This window comes from Halichoeres trimaculatus, unplaced genomic scaffold (assembly GCF_033239565.1).
Source record: "Halichoeres trimaculatus isolate MK-OKI-2021-1 unplaced genomic scaffold, fHalTri1.1 fHalTri1_scaffold_6, whole genome shotgun sequence".
NCBI lineage: Eukaryota > Metazoa > Chordata > Actinopteri > Labriformes > Labridae > Halichoeres > Halichoeres trimaculatus.
Window position 1 is genome coordinate 28,839,194 of NW_027437184.1, and position 17,674 is coordinate 28,856,867.

Below are 17,674 nucleotides of genomic sequence, written 5' to 3' on the forward strand. Positions count from 1 at the left end.
GCACAAGACGCTGGCTTGGCTTTTACACAGAAGTTAAACACAAGTTGACTTCATTACGTCGCCCTTCTTGGCTTTCTTTTTCATGAAAGTTTGAATTTAGAACATTTTCGTGAACTGATCAGCAAGTTACAGCACTGTCCTTTTCATTTTTTGACTGAACCTGTAGGCACATTGGCAGGGAGAGGATTTACTGTGTGCACTCTGTGATCATTTCACAGAGTTATTATTGTTATTGTTACTGTGGCAATTTGAAATATTACGTATTCTTATTCATGACTTCATATGATAATCAAGTCTAGAAATAAAGGAGATATGCCAATCCATATGTACGGTTAGTAAATATGGGCGTAATGATTTGTAAACTGTGGGAACAAATTTGTTATTACCCTGAGCTCCTTGTTTAATAGGTTCCTAGAGATTGTTGCTGTAGACTGCCTGCTGCTGTGGACCAGCCAGACTTCAGCTGCTATTAATGTCTTATCATCATCATCATCATCATCATCATCATCATCATCATCATCATCATCCTCATCATCATCAGCATCATCATCTTCTTCTTCTTTACAATGCCAAACTAAACAGACTGCCCCTCTCTGAATCTTCTTCCGTCCTTATTCTGATTCGTTACCCTGTCAGCAGATGTCTGTCTAACATGCGTCTGGTTCTGTCCAAGGTTTCTGTCGGTTGAAGGAAGTTCTTACCACTGTAGCTGACTAAACACTGCAAAGTGCCATACTCATGGTGGGTTAGGATGAAATAAGTCTCCTCTTTTTTTCTCAGCATTGGATCTTTTTTTAATAATGTTTTTGGGAAGCATCATAACATTTGTTGTGATTTGACACTAAATAAAGATTGTTTGATGACTCATGTGCACATATTACAAATCTGACCTCCTGGTTACACATTGATTAGCACAGAATATTAGCCGTGCATGAATTTGCAAATCAGGCACAAGGATTAGCACATGGCTCCTATTTCTTTTCGCTCCATACAAGTTAGTTGTCATTATATCAGCAGCTAGCATACTTTACAGGGTCCAGTGCTTCATGGTTGTAATATAAAGCAGTTTCCTTTCAGTGATTTAAGAAAAAACTAGTTGATCAACTATCTAATGTTTTATAAGAATGGAAATAAATGTCCTCTAAGACTCTGATCTGTAAAAAATGACAGTTACAGCAGTAAGCGCCTTGGACTGAAACCTGTTTCATGCAGAGTTGTGATGTCAACTCTTAGCCTGATTGCATGGCTACTCATACGCTCAATTTTCTTCCCATAACTGTGAATACAACACTAAATAATAGCTCTCAAATGTTAGGTGGCACTGTGTCATACAAAGCCAGAGTCTGTCTTTTGAGGAAAAACAGCTTCTGCGGATAAAAGTTTACCATAAGCAGCTGCAGATGCTGTGATTCACATCCAGTAGTGACAATGGTAAATACTTAGTCTAAAGACCGAGCTAGACCCCCCATGAGTATGACCTCTTCTGGAGACTAATAAATACTGACACCCTCATGATGGACAAGACAAGCTTCAACAGAAGGCTGTTAAAGAATCTGTTCAGTAAGAAGCAGCAGAGCTCCAAAACTATGTGCACATGAGAGGGACCTGAAGCACGTCTGAAAACTTCTTGTCATACTTAGTCAGGCATTCTTTGAACATCTGCACATAAAGGTGCATTCAAACGTTGGGCCAATTACAGAAACTATAACAAACAGGATAAATCAAGACATGTTGATGTGTATATGTGATGGTGTGTTGGAAGAGTTGATCTGACAAGCACCTCTTACGTTTATTCGCGCCTGGTAGGAGACGGTCCCGGCCGAGTTGTTGCAGATGCAGCGGTACACCCCTCCGTCAGGGACCTGGGTCTGGCTGATGTTGAGATGGCTGACCACGTGGCCCTCTGTGTTGCTGTAGTGGGAGATGCGGTGGCGGCTGTCTCGTATCACGGCCTCGTCGTCCAGAGTCCACGTAACCCGAGGCTCCGGCGTGCCTTTGACCGTGCATGACAGTGACACAAACTCATTGATGTTGTAGACCTTCTCGCTGAATGAAGCCAGAATCTTGGGGGTGCCATCTGAGCAGTGGGGGGAGAGATACACAAGGCGTTGTGCACACTGTTATCAGCACTGATTACAGACTAACAGACAGTTTCACAGACAGCCATCTTTTAACAGAGGAATCACCAACTTACTGCTGTTTCGACGATTCTACATACAGCTGCTCTATTACAGGCAGAGTAAGCGTGTAATGCAGATTATTATAGCTCATTCCTCTTGCTCCACAACATCATTGATTTTCAATACTCCACACGTATAGTTGTGGTCATGGAAAGCACAAAGTGCAGTAACCACACTCATGTAACAGTAAGCAACCCTTCTTTCAGAAAATCTTATTGAGTGGAGGTTGGCCTAAGCAAAAAAAAAAAAAAAAAAAAAACAGAACAAAAACCATCGAAAGGTCTCAGGTTGGCTGGAGTCAACCCAAAATGTAACACCCTATGCAGAAGAGGTGTTCCCCTCTCACAGTAGTTAAAGTTAGGGTTCTTCCGGATTTTCCTATTTCCTGTGTGTTGATGTTTTGGTTGTATGGGAATGTGTTTGGGTGGAGAGTAAGCGTGGTTACCTAAGCCAATCACAGCACGCCCAGTGCACAAGTGACTTAGTGTGTTGATAATAATGACTGGAAGAAGCTATCGCAAATGGCTATGAAAGTGGACGTAGCACGGAGCAAGAAAAACACAACCAAAATAAAATGAAACGCCAAAGAGATAAAGCTTTTTTCAAAACGAGGGCGAAGTTTAGCTCAACTTTCACTCAATTTTGGCGAGCAGCAGAATACGAAGAGCAATGCAAGACGGATGTCTGTTGAGTGGGTACGTGTCAGATAATCCAGCGATTAGCTTGTGCTAACATGACAAGTCAGGTGCACGGCTCTCGAGTCTCTACCACGTAGAAACGCAATGCTACGCAAGTAGTTACTAGTCTAGTGAGTGTATTCACACAGTCATGGTCAGAGGCTGTGGGTGTGGGCTGCTGCTGGCACTGAGCCAAGATGGAGGAGCCCAGTTTGAATGTTGTTTACTAACAAGTAACCAAAATTCCTGCAGACCCTATTCTTAATGTGTTTCATTAATGTGTGCTTGCTCAAGCAGCAAACAAAAAGCAAAGAAATGGTGATCATAGATGAGACTTCTGGAATGTGTTGGTGTTTTAGCATTTTAACAGAATGGACCACAAAATCCAGAAAGTTTGGAGTGAAGCAAAAACTTGTAATTATAACTATAATACCAGTTTGATGAAACAGTTAACTTGAACATTTGTGCACAGAAGTTACAGAAGGAACTTTTCCTCTATTTCTATTTCAGCACCAGAAATGACACTAACTGGGGTCAATATGTAATCTTTTAGAGTGTATAGTTAGTAGGGGTCTAAACAGAGTGCCACAAAAATCCCACATATTTAACAACCATTTACGCTCAATGCAAAGTGCTTTATGAAAACTTTCCCTCCACATTTCCAGTAAGAAAACTGTAACTACTGACCTTCCAGTATGACCTGAACAAAATCCTGGGCAGACATCTTTCCGTGCCGGGCAAAGCACTGATAGGCTCCTCCATCGCTCTTAGCCATCCCCGCCATGACCAGGTTCTCCCTGTGCTGCCCCGTCATACGAACGCTGTTACTGGGGTAGATGAGCTCGCCATTTCGATACCAGGACAACTGATACTCCTCTGAGCCGGTTACACTGCAGGACAGAGACACCTGACTTCCCACACTGCCTTTCACCTTTCGTGGGCTCACCACCACCTTCAGGGGCTCTGTGGGTCAGAGAGGGAAGAACTCATGGACTGATTTTATCAAAAGCACACTTTTTTCATCGACAGTTACAGGTTAAAAAAGTATAACTGCAGCATCTGGTTTCTATTTTAAGGCAAAACAAACACGATATAATGAGTGAACCTCACTGACCTTTAACCAGCAGCCTGCCAACCACCTCAGCGTTGCCGTATCCGTTCCACACCTCACACACATACGTCCCTGTGTCACTCGACTGTGCTCTTTCTATCAGCAGGCCTGTCACACTCTGTCTGTAGCGCGTGTCGGGCTCCAGCGGCCGGTTGTCTTTTAGCCAGCGATATTTGGGTGCTGGGTGGCCAGAGGCTTTGCAGGGCAGCTCCACTCGATGAGATGCCATCACCTCCCGACGCTCAAAGCTGTCCAGGATGTGGGGCGCTGAGTTGGTGGGGTCTGCAGGGAGGCGAAATAAAGTGAAGTAAGACCGCTGACTTATTACTGTTAAACTTCTGAAGAATGTAACATCTCAAATCATGATCATGGCTGTGGTCATTACAGAATTTTAGTTGTTCAGATCTCAACTATGTGTTCTGTAAAAACAACATTTATGCTTCCTAAAGGCATAACTGTTACTTTTGTACCTGGGCCTCTGTGCTTCATGTATTTGGTGTCTAAATAAGTAGTTAGTGCTTTAGGAAAGAAGCTGTAATGTCTATTACATTATGCCTGGGAACAGATGCGCAACCAGGAACAAGTTCATGCTCCGATAGTGTTTTTTGCTAAAACTAACAGACCTTCATCAAAGAGTCTGAAGGCATTCAGATTCTTTGAAAGGAGGAACCTATTTCAAGCTATTTGCATCTGCTTAAGTGATTTTTTTAAAGGTGCCAGACTCTACAGACAAAATTAAATCATGTAAATATAGTTTGATGTGCTGGACCTAAACAAATTATGAATGAAAACAAATTTGCATGACAAAAACAAAAGGCCACAGGGCAAAGAAATACAGCAAACCTAATCTGTTCATCACAGAACCTTGAGAGTGGGCCTCATTCCTACTGAGGACAAGCATTTCCTTAATATCTGTTTGAAGGATTGCTCTTTTAATTGCAGTTTTCCAGGTAACAGGATATTTATTAAACACTTTTTTTTTCCTGAGCTGCTGGCAGAGGTCAGTTCTCAAACATGGCTCCCCAATTTCACATCAGTGCTCAAAGGTACTTTTTTTTCCCTGTTCTGTTATGTGTGTTTATGCGGCAATACATATCAGTTTGTTTAATAATTTAATCTTAAAGTTGCTAAATTAAACATATTTATTCTTCAGTATGTTAACTTGCAATGCTGTGTTCATGTCCAGCATCGAAAATTGCTTACTCTTCCACTCCCTCACAGTCACAAGGATGTGTTCAGGTACCCAAACCAGGTACCGTCTGATTTTGCGTGAGTTGGTACCAACCTCTGGTCCAAGAATATGAGACAATGGGGAAGTGCTAAAATCTGCTGTTTCTTGAGTGTTCGCTTGAGGCTGGCTCTGGAAGTACCAGAAGTCTCAGACACACTAAGTCAAAAAAAGACGTTTTCAAAGCAGAAATTAACCTATTTACAGCCTGGTTCAAAAAACGTTTCCTGTCTGAGTCGCTAATTTTACTACCGGCTCCCACTGTACGGGGGGTGACTTTTTTTCTAACTCAGCTGTTCAGAGGATATTAAGATTGTGAGCTCCCCCAATAAGAGGCACAGCTGAGGGTCAAGTGACTGACAGGCGCCCTATGACTGTAGGCGAAGCCCTTGCCACTACCAACATGGCCGCTTTTGCCGATGTGTTTCATTTTCCGTTTCAGAAACAGATGGGTGACGTCGGTGAGACTACATCCATGTTTTATACAGTCTATGGTTGGTGCTTTAGACAAAATTCAGATTGATACTTACAGGGGAACCTACTTTGGTACCCATCCCTACACCTTATAACTCAACAGTACTTATATTTGTTTGGCTTTCATACAGACAAGCATGCAGCCCAAAGTGCTTTGAAAAAGGACAGAGAGACAGAAATCTATTGAAGCTAGAAAAATATCATCGGACTAAAACAAAACAAAAGATTGTGTTCATTAAACTTAAGATAAAAGAAAATCCATAAAGTAAAACCAATAAGTAAGGGTAGAATAGAGGAAAGATAAATCAGTAAAATTTAAATACCTGAAATTTGTAGGTAAATCAAATATGATCTAAAAATATTTGAATTAAAAAAAAGATAAGAACAAAGCAGTCAAGAGCTGAAAGGAAATCTTAAGTTTGCTTTTCACTCCCACCTTCACGCTTACTGAATGTCTGTCCTTAAACATTGAATCTTCCTGGATTGAAATTTGCTTCTTTCTTTATCTGATCTTGTTTTGTGTAGCTCAGACAGGAGCAGAAATTTTCCCTGAATGTTGTGAAAATCTGAGATGTAACAAAGAAACACAACAACCCCCTTTTTATCAGAAGTCCACAGGCTCGATCTCATACCTTCAATATCACAGCTCTAATGATGCTCAATGAGTTAAATTTTCATGACATTTAAACAGTAATAATTCAGTTATAAACAGGCATCATCAGAGTTTGTAGTTACATCTCAGATACAACATTCAGGGTTATTTCTGCCGCCGTCTGAGCTTCAGAGGACACTGTGACAGCGTTCAGAGCCTGAGTCTTACTCCTCTCGACCAGCTAAAGGGTTTTCATGTTTGCAGTGCCCCTTTTTAAACGGTTGAAGGGAGAAAAGGGCACTTTCTGTCCCCAAGCCCTCCCTCTCCAGCATCGCTGGCACGGATCTAATGACCTTTATCTCATGTCGCACCCTCTTTAATTCATGTGTTTTTTTCCTGTCACTTTCTATTCTGTTCACTTTTTTTGGATCCATTTGAACAAGCACACATTTTGGTACATATGGTGCTGTCATTTCGCACATGCTTTTGGTGAAACCAAGCAAAACTGCAAACCAAATCTTGGCGATATCCCTCCACCCACATATAACAGTGGAAAGAGCACAGACTGACACTTTGTCTCGCATGCCAGGATGTGATGTGATTCTGCATCTTGGTTTTAAGATTTTGTGTGCAGGCACCACAAACAGTTTCTGCCTTGTCATTTTTCTACACATGATATCTGATCCTCCTCTTACCTGAGACGATGAGGCGGGCGCTATTGCTCTGTCGGGTCTCTCCTGTGTACCGATGCCGTGTCATACACCTGTAGTTGTACAGCCCGTCCTCCATTTGCACATCCAAGATATACAGGGCCCCCGTGGATGTGATGAGAAACCGTGACACTGTAAACAAACAAAGAAAAAACAACAGAATGAAGCTGCTGCAGTGGAAACAAAAACATTTCAAAGAACAGTCTTTCTCACAGCTTCAGAGTCACGTTAGCATGTGTGCTAAAGTAAGAGGCAGCTTGGCACACAGCTTCCAATGCCTCCCTGAATTGTTGGAGAGGAAGTTTCAGTTATTCAGCATTTCACCTCTTTTTTTGCCAGTTCATTAACCATTAGCACTTAATAAACCCTCCAAAAAACACAAACACTATAAATAAAACAGCAGCCCATCTTGGTGTCCTTTGTCAGCTAACACATTGTTATTTACATGAAGCAGAATCACGCAGAGATAAAACAGTGAGAAGTCATTATGAAGATTACAGTGAGCCATAGTGATGCTCCTGCATCGCTGTGGAAAATGACACAGCTAAAATGTAAAAGAACAGAAATGTGGCCAAAAAATGTGCCATGGTTAAAAAAACATACACTTAAACTGAGAAAATAGTCCAAAGGTGGGAGACTCATGAAGCAGTCAACACAGCTACATAAGTGATCTCAGAGTTTACAGGTCATAAATGTCAGCTCGGTTTGCTGACTGTGGCATTACCAGCCTTCAGTCCCCCTTCCAGGTCAACGTCCACATGCTTGTGCTTATTTTTAGAGCTCCTAAATGTTTCCATATAATCAGGTAGAGCCCAAAACAACTTCTTATCTTTCTTTACCAGATAAACATACTGTCAAACAGCTGCAAGCGTCCAGACGGTGTCTACCGTCTGTGCTCGTCTACATCTGGGTAGTAGAGCACAAAGGCATTATACCAATAGCTGGAGCTACACACCCGCTAGTGCCAGGTGGCTGCATGACAGTTGGTCCTGCAGTGATAAATTATTTATATATACATAAAAAAAGCAACCTGCAGGGTTAGGAATGGGTACAGTTGAAATGATACGGTAACGATGCATGGTACCTGGCAATTGACTCCAGCTGCTACTGTCTCTCTCTCCCTTTCTGTGTGTTTGTGTGTGTGTGTGTGTGTGTGTGTGTGTGTGTGTGTGTGTGTGTGTGTGTGTGTGTGTGTGTGTGTGTGTGTGTGTATCCCTCTCTCTCTGTCACCCCCCCCTTCTCTCTATACTTCTCTCTCCCACTCTCTCTCCTCTATCTGTCTCTCTCTAACCCCAACACAGTCGAGACAGATGTCTGTCTAACATGAGTCTGGTTCTGTCCGAGGTTTCTGCCCGTTAAAGGGAAGTTTTTCATTGCCATTGTAACTTGCTAAATGCTGTAAAGTCCTGTACTCATGGTGGATTAAGATAAGACTCCTTATCTTGTCTTGATGTTGGGTTTCTGCTAATAAAATTGTTTTAACATTTACGGGTCTAGACATGTAAATGTTTTTAAAGTGTCTTGAGATGTTATGATTTGGCGCTATACAAATAAAGATTGATTGATTGATTGAATTGGTCTCAGTACTCAATGGTACCAAATTTGGGTACTTTTGTGTGAGTTTATGTGGTAATAAACATTACATTTTTTAATAATAAAATCTCAAAGTTTTTCAATTTAAAATACTTGTTCTTTATTATGTGTTCATATCCAACATGGAAAATCACCTATGGCTACTCTCTTACAGTCAAAAGGAGGTGTTGAGGTACCTAAACATGGCACTTTTTGAATTGGTACTGGGTACTACAGATGGCATTTGGTCAGTACCTATAAAAGTACCTAATTTGGTGCCCATCCCTAAGAACGATACACGTATGGCCTAGTGGTTTAGGTTGAGCTCCATGAGGTTCCCCTAAAGCAGGAAGCAGTACAAATCCACCCAGTGGCATCTTTCCCACGTCACTTCCCACTCTCACCTTTTCCCCTGCTCTGCCCACTGCCCTTTCCTCTGATTAAAGGCATAAAAGCCCCAAAATAACTTTGAAAAACCACAGACTACCTCACAATCAGTGAGTGTAACCAGAAAAACAAAGCTTAGCTGGATAAAATAAACTCCTCTCCATGCTTTCCAAAATATTGGTCTACTGGTGTGCTACCACTTTTACCTATGACAGAAACAAACACAGCATCAGTTGCCCAGGTATTTCGTCACATGAGACCAGCATTTTATAGGAACTAATATTTGATACTTTTATAGCGTCAGCCCACTGTTTGCATTCATTCATTCATATGCACTGGAAATAACCACCTTAGACGTCCTCAAAGAAGAAAATACAGAGAATCCAATTTTAAAGTCTCTTAGCAAATATTTGCAAGTCAAGTGAGGAACGCAGCTCTGTGTGATTGTAGTCACCAAACATCTGCTGCAGCCCATTTAGCTCGGCACTGCTCCGAGGCGCTGTGACAAGGCTGTGTGTTGTGTGGCTGTGTAACACAGCTCGTTATCATGTAGCTCATCGCTCTCTCCCCCTCTCTCTGGGGGAAACTCTCTCTCTCAGTTTCTTTTTCTGCTCCAGACTAAAGCGCAGGGAGCCAGGGATCACAGAGTGCTTTGATAAGGCATGGCTGCGCAGGTCGGATGTGCTAATATCATGCTGATGTTATGCTAATTTGTGGGAACACATGAAGGTAGAGAGAGGTAGTCAGTGTTTATGAGGAGTGATGTGTGCTGGAGCCGGTGGCTGCTGGGGTTTTCATGTCAGGGATGATGGAGGAGCCTATTTGAGAAGGGGATCAAACGGGGCCACCATACGGTGAGGGGTTCTGGCAATATTGGAAGAGATATCATAATGCAGACTTTACGAGGTGTTGAATTACTCTCATTTAGCCCTGCCATGACAGTTTAACACTGATTAAGACTGCTGCTATGGGCTCTTGTGGAGTACTTAGTGAAATAACAGAAAGAGACATAAAAGTGCAAGCTGTGATTGTTGTGTTAAAGGGGCAACAACCCAAAAAATGCTCAATTAGTTTCCAATATCACAAGAATCTTGAAACAACAACTTGTTCACGGCAAAAAGACTTTCACTTTTGTTCGTTCACCTAGTCAATTGAGTAAATGAGAGAAAACTTACAAAATGTCAGCGGATGAAAGAAAGGGTGCAGTAATAAAGAGTGCAAGAGGACAGAGAAGGGAAAAAGTGAGACAACAGGGAAGGTGAGGGCAGAATACACAAAGGAGTGTGGTGAGGATGCTATTGTGGGCAAGTGATGACCTAGTTAGAAGTGAGAGACCTCAGATTTGATATCCTGAAGGGATTTTTCATCTTGTGGTCGAGAGGCTCTCGTGTGTGACAGACAAGCAATGATGAATTGGGGGGTTGGCAGGAGACACATTAAACACAAGAAAAGACGTGTATCTGCCTTTCTAGACTAAAGATACAAACCAACCATCATGTGTCATTTAATGTGGATTTTGTGTGTTTTCATGCATTTTTGGGGGATAACGAAACACTTGGTAAATGTAGATCAGACGGACTTCTGTCCTTTCCGTCTAATCTTCACATTTTCTTCCAACTAATCTCTCCTTTTCTCTTTGAGAAGTATTCTCTCATCAAACAATGACAGCTCAGGTTTATGAATAAGAGGAGCTTTCTCTACAGCAGACTATCAGTCATGGTGACAAAAGGCCAAGAGAGGAAATATGGAGTGTTCCCTTGTTTCTAAAGCACTCAAAACAGTAAATCAATTCATTAATTCATTATTATATGAATAAAATAATGATAATAAAAAAAACTGAAAAAAGTTAAAAATAAAATTCAATTTAAAAAAATGTAAAAAAAAAATTAAATGAAATTAAATCGGAAACACTTGTGATCATCTAGCATCTCAGTGTTGGCCACCTCTGTCGAGAAAGCATTACCTAATGTCTCATTGCTTATCTTGTCCTGTACACTTCAAAACTGAAATCTTAGCAATAATTTACACTTTGTTTTGAGTAAAGATGTTTGTTTTAGACATACATTAAGCCACATTCACCTGACATGTCCAAAATTTAGTTGTCAATTTTCTTTAAAAAAAACAAAATACAAAATACAAAAAACAAAAAAAAAAGTTGTGTCTGAATCGATCAAACTGGAAGTACATTTTTCTTACCCTGTTGGCATTTTTTTTTTTCATTTTTTCTTTTTATTGAGCAAGTAGACGTCAATTTTGTCTTCATTATCTTAATATAAGACACTTTTTAGTCTAACAAAATGTTTTGGGGTTTTTTATACATAAGACAAACACTTGCTTGGATTTCCATTTTTGCAGTAAATATTCTATATTATTTGCTCTAAGCTGTACAAGGTGCACAAAATGTCTTGTTTTAATAGACCTTATTATTTACATTGAGAAATATTGTCATACAATGTCCTGTAACCCTCTTGTTTAGAGCACAAAGTCCCTCTTGCAGCTTGCCAAAGTGGTGCTAAAGTGCTAAAATGAACTTGTTCAGTTTCTTAAATCAAGACATTATTCTTATTGTGAGAAACTTCAGAAGTTTGTTTTCTCACCCTCTTGGTGTCATTTTTGTCTAATCCCATCTTGGAGTAAGACCATTTTCTTGATTTTTTATGTAAATGTAACTCATATGGAGTCTAATGACATTCTCAATAAAACTTAAGCATTTGGTTAGATTTCATTTTTTTGCAGTGAATGTGTGAGAAGTGTTCACTGATGAAAAAATGTATCCCTGATGTCTTCATCCGACACCTACCCTGTTTCAGTGGTAACAAACATCAGAATGTTGCATGTAGGATCTATAAGCCTCGCCCATGTGTGTCCCCAATGCCTCTGTCCCATCCGCCCATGAGGATTGAGTTTTAACTTCAGTCTGTTTTATAAGCTGCTAAAGTGTCCACATAGGAGCTTGAACTCCTACTAATATTTGGAACAAAGTAACATAGCATCCTAGCTGTATGAAGATTTAGGCAGCTTCTGACGCCACCTCACTACAGAAATGATTTCAAAGAGGACATCCATGTATTCTGAATTGTGATTTATTTAATTCAATTTCTTGCTCTAACCTTGTGAAAAGGTCACTAAGACCTCAGCAGACACAGGTAAAATGATAACTAAAAAAGTGCACATGTGGTAAATCTAGACCACTGCCATGTAAACAGGAGGTGGAAGTGAGTATTCATTTGAAAAACCAGCCTCATTGTAATCTGAGGTTGGATGCAGCGCTCTCTTTCTCTCTGTCTCTCTTTCCAGAAGCACTCGTGCTCTCACCCAACAAACAGAATTGATTGTCTCTCACAGAGCTGCAGGCCTTTATACTGTACTGTGTGCGCATGTCCTTGTAAGCTGAGGGCATTTCTGCGTATGCTCCAACCACTGCAGTTATCTCAAATCCCACTGGCTTGTGTGTCTGCATATTAAAGCCTTTGTGTGTGTAAACGCATGTGTTTCTGCGTGTGTGTGTAAGTGAGTGAGTGTGAATGTGTTTATGCAGCATACAGCTGCATGGAGGAATGGTCAATAATAACGATCGAAGGCGCTTCACTACGCTTTTCTCTGCTCCTCTCTGCTCCACCTACTGCATACTAAGAGCGCCTGAGAGACAGCCTCCACTGTTCCTGCAGTGTGTGTGTTAGCATGCTGACATACGAGTATGCGTGCTGTGTCCACACCTGGCTGTATGAGGGTGTATATTTCTGAAACTGCGGCTTCACTTCGCACCAGGTGGCTCGCTGGACCATCAGTCGTCTTCTCTTGGCTTCCTCGGCCTGCACAGCTGCTTTGGCATCGCTGGTGCCACAAACACAAGTCTCTTTCTCTGGATCCACATTCAATAGCTTCAATTAATCCCTATTTCAGCCACACTGAACTGCTAGCGGATGCTTTGTTCATACAAATTGGGGGGGGGCCTTGTGTTTTTTTTTTCTTTTTCTGAAACCTGAGTTGCTTGTAAGGCAGCACACAGAGAGCTGCATCATGTCCATATTGTGACTCTTTTTACTCACTTTTCACCAAGGACAGTTTGCACTCCTGTGGATGCGCTGTCACATGTACAGAGGTTAAGATGTGACTAAGAGAGGAGCTCTAATAAGGTGAAACATGGTGACAGAGCTGAGTACTTTGACCTCAGCTCGCTGGGCGACCATCTGTCCTAAGATCAGCTGAAAGAGTTATCTCTGCATCCTGAGTCATTTTACTATTCTCTAATTGAGACGAGATGTGATGAGATGAGATGGGAGGAGATTAAAAAAAAAGAGGGAGAGAGAGACAGCAGGAAAAAGACGAGGAGAGAAAATAAAGGATCAAGAGAGAAAAAAGCACCTCTTGGATACAACCACTCGCTGTCATCTTAAATGACTTACAAATTAGCTTACAGCTATGTGCTCCCAGTGAAGGGAAAAAGACACAACTTTCATATGCTAATTCAGATCATGGCTAGGCAGAGCAATTATCAAAAAATATATATATATATATCGTCAGCCCTGTCTGACAGATCTCAACAGGAATCCTCTACCTCTGTCTTCCTTCCTCTGTCATCCTCCAACCACACATTCTGCTGTAGACAAAATGCTGCACATGACAATTACAACATAAATACAATGTCTGTGTCTCCAAAATAGTGCTAAATGAGTCTGTTATGTAGAATCATAGAACCATACCACATTTTCACCCACAGGTTTAAATCTATGAGCTTCAAAAAACTGTTTTCAAGATAATAAAGATATTTTTAATCTTTGCTTCAAAGAGTAGTGAACAAATCCAAATGCACAACAATAAGACCACCAAGACTCAGGATGCAATTACTAATTTAGTCAGAAAGCTAAATTCTGACTAGGCAACCAAGCCTGCCACCAAGTCATCGAACTTCTTACAATAAAAACTGACAGACTTTGTGGGTGGATAATGTGACATTGTTTTGCTATATGTGGCTAACATTAGCAGAGCTAGCTCCGCCTGCCCACCTTTGAGCCCATTTGCCTCATCCCTGTGCAGATTACACATTGCACTATTCAAGTGGTTATAAACCAGTTTAACCCAACACAGCCTACAGACAACTATATCTCAATTTTCTAGATCAAAAATCCGACACACTTGCATCTGTGCTTGTTTGCATCCAGGTAGAGCAGAGTGGCATTATGGTAGTTACCAATAACAGAAGCTGCAGTTCCAACTATTTGATGCACTACAGCTTAATCACAACGAAAACATTAATGATAAGAGTACTATTTAGTTGATAAAATGGCACATCTGTTATGAGACCTTTGCAATAAGTTGCTTTGGTAAAAGATCAACCAAGAACTGATTCATGGACGTTATCACACGATGAAAGCAAAAAATAAAAGTGTGCACTTCAGTTTGAGAATTTCAGGTTTGACAGATTAACAATAGTCTAAAATTTGATGTACTAAAGTGACAGACGCTGCCATTTTTCTTGGCATTTTTAACCACCTTTCAAACAACAAAGATCCTTCTAATTGGCAAAGTCCACTGCAGAAAGGATTCTTGAGTCAGTTTTAAGCTTAAAGTTTGATGACTCTTGAATAACTTTTCATCTTGGTGTTTCTCCGACTCCATCTGCTGATGTGGTGCTACGGCATTTGTTAACAAAGCTTTCAACCAAAGTGTTACACCAAATTCCTTAATTTAAATAAGTAACGAAGGCCAAATTTCTCTGAGAATATGTAGCAACATGATACAAACTGACTTATGGCAAAAAGTACGTTGGAGGTCACCATCCTGTGACCTGTGTTTAGGTTTTGAAGTAATCTTTTCTTTCTTTCTTTCTTTCTTTCTTTCTTTCTTTCTTTCTTTCTTTCTTTCTTTCTTTCTTTCTTTTTAAATCAAGGATTGAAGCCAGTCAGGAGGAACTACAAAGCCAGGCTGCTGTAGCTTTAGCTTAGCTTGGTCTTTAGACTGGATTCTACATCAGGAGTGACAAATCTGAAACAGCTTCAGACAATGCAGTCAAATTATAAAAATATCTAATTCTTATCCTTTATCGTCAGTTTTGATGTAATAAGACACATTTTCATTTTTGACCTTGAACACCTCAACCTGAAACCCTGTGACTCTGAGGGACTCTGATGGGTCTGACCTATCAACACCAACCGTCTGGACACCACTTACAGGAAAGCCGTGGAGTCAGCTAAACAATGCAGATGAAAATTGCTTCCTCATCACTCTGCTGGCAGCGTCCCTGCTGTGCGACTGTCTTGGAGTGTATTAGCATTAGTAGAGTGCCGTCCCCAGAGACAGCCGGGGCCTCTGGTGTCACAGTAACCTTGGACACTCAAAGTCACACAGCTTGACACAATAAATTAAAAGAGGATAATCCATGCTGTGTGCACAGGTGTACACCAACAGACCGACTCAGGGCTGCATCTAGAGCTGATTAAAAAAATGCATCAGATTTCAGCTTGTTTGAAGTAAGTCTGCTTCTGAGTGCCCGTATTTAAACTTGTTACCAAAGACTGAAGACAACAGAAAGAAAATGTTATACAAAATTTAACACACCTGCCACATGTTGAGTGGTTTCTTTCTCACAGTTTCTTTAACTCAGAGTTACAGACCTAGTTTTACTTTTTTTACAACTATAGGTACAAACAACCATGTCCAGAACAAATGTTTTTAAGATGGGTCTGGAAATATGCTCCTTTTCTATGTAACTTCTGGCTCTTTATCTGGTAATAGCTTTATCTGGTAATCCCAGAATGATTGTGTGAGATTACACTATCATGAAACACTTGCTAACAATGCTACCTCTTATTTAAAGAGCAGGTATTCTGCTTTCCTACATTTTAAACATGGATAAAAAGTAACAATGCTTGATGTTTTTACTAAATGTGTGCAGATTTTCAAACTGCTACATATTCATATGTCGTAGAAATCCCGTAATCTGTCTGTTAACAGCTCAAAACTGACTTTTATAAAATATCGCATAAGATCTACACGAGACCTGCTGAAATTATTAGATCATAACAATCCCTACCAATCCAGGACTTGTTGGGGGAGGGGTGGGCCTCAAACACCGGAGCTCTGCTCCCCTCTGACAGGCCTCTAGACGACTGACCAATCAGAGGGAAGGGGGTTTGTGGAGTGAGGAGCCTTAAAGAGACAGCAGCTGACAGAGGCTGAAATGAGTGTTTTCTAAAACACAAGTGTAAGAAAAATAAGGATTCTTGAGCTGTAAATCATGGGGTACCAATAAATAAAGCTTAGAAAAAGCACCACACCCCCCTCTTTGATAATAATGCTGTAATCTAAAATATTGTAAATTTAAAAAAAAAAAAAAAACTTAAATTGTGCAGACTCAGTTTGCAATTTCAGTCCTCAAACCCCCCATAGCTTTAATTTGTAGAATGATTTGATCAACTCAACCCCTTAGGAGGAACACATGCAGATAAATCCGACAATAACTGTGGCGGTAGGAGGACTGAGGGTGAGATTTCACTCAGCTTATCCATGAGAAGCAGTGCCAAATGTAATATTCCTGCCATATGCGACGCCACATTGTTTCCCGCTGTGACAGTGTCGCCCAGTGAGCGGAGCCAGAATGGCGGTGCGGTGTGTGAGTAATAACGAGTGTATGATGAGCCCAGGAGGGCCGTGTTGTAATTAGACCTGGTCACAGTTATTGGCAGACTGACTCCGGTTTGATCAGGCTGGGATAAGCATCTCTATGGAGAGAGGGGGGATCCCACCAATTTAAAGCCCCTCTAATAAAAATCATTTGTCATTCTTACAGGAGCAGTGCTGACAGCTGCTGGGGTTACCATGGCAACACACTGGCCCACCATCCGCTTAGCAAGCAATATTCCCGCTTACACACACACATGCAAGCGTTTACTGTCCAGTCAAATGTTTCAGTGCTTAGAGAATTGTGTTGTGTTTAACCATGCTGAGGTGTGTTTTATGTGTTAGATTATGATGGTTTGGTTTAGATGCTTACACTCTCTTCATCCAACATTAACAGGAGACAGTCATTGAAGCCACAATATACAAAGAAATTTGCTCCATAAGTCTGCATGCAGTGGTAAATTTAGACCCCAGAGGGATAACAACAATAGCTACTCGTCGCTAATTACAGCATGATCAATTTATTTACTTAAACATTTGTAGAATAGTTGAATATGGAAGTACGGGATCTAATAGATAGAAATAACTCATTTTCTTTGAAGAGCTGCTTACATGTGAGTAATTGATGCTTTTTCCTTGGCCATGTTTAATATTGAACATACGTTTTTTGGTCTTCCTAGAACAAATATATATTACATTTAGAGATCAAGCAAGTTTCCCCTTTTATCTTACTATTTTTATATAACAAAAATGTAACTAACATGTCCAGAAAAAAATTGAACAGATTTTCGGCAGTCGTCATTACAGTAAAATTGGACATGCACCAATTGATCAGTGCCAATTTCCTTAATTTTGGCGGATCGGTGATCATCCCATCCTTAAATATGAAACAGATCTTATATACCTCCGGGAAGGTCTGACACTTTATTGTTTTTTTCTTAAGTTAAGCATAAAGGTTTTATTGTTATAAGTATTGTTCAATGATTTTCATAAAATAAGATTGGAACATTGAAGGTATATGCCGTGGGTTATAAAAAAATAAATAAATAGATAAATAAAAATCAGAATCGGCCCAAATCGGTATCAGCAGGTCAGGCTTTTTAAAGATCTGTGATCAGCCAGA

At 40.6% G+C, this 17,674-nt stretch overlaps 1 protein-coding gene across 3 annotated transcripts in view; it reads right to left on the minus strand.

Moving 5' to 3' along the window:
* LOC141791520 (cell adhesion molecule DSCAM-like) overlaps positions 1 to 17,674 on the minus strand; it is a 146,634-nt gene that overhangs the window by 49,545 nt on the left and 79,415 nt on the right. For all 3 annotated transcript variants that reach the window (XM_074672068.1, XM_074672067.1, XM_074672066.1), the window contains exons 4-7: positions 6,958 to 7,104; positions 3,972 to 4,250; positions 3,545 to 3,820; positions 1,781 to 2,077 (exon numbers count right to left, since the gene is read on the minus strand). In XM_074672068.1, the coding sequence (XP_074528169.1) occupies positions 1,781 to 2,077; positions 3,545 to 3,820; positions 3,972 to 4,250; positions 6,958 to 7,104 (999 nt within the window). The remainder of the gene's footprint in view (positions 1 to 1,780; positions 2,078 to 3,544; positions 3,821 to 3,971; positions 4,251 to 6,957; positions 7,105 to 17,674) is intronic.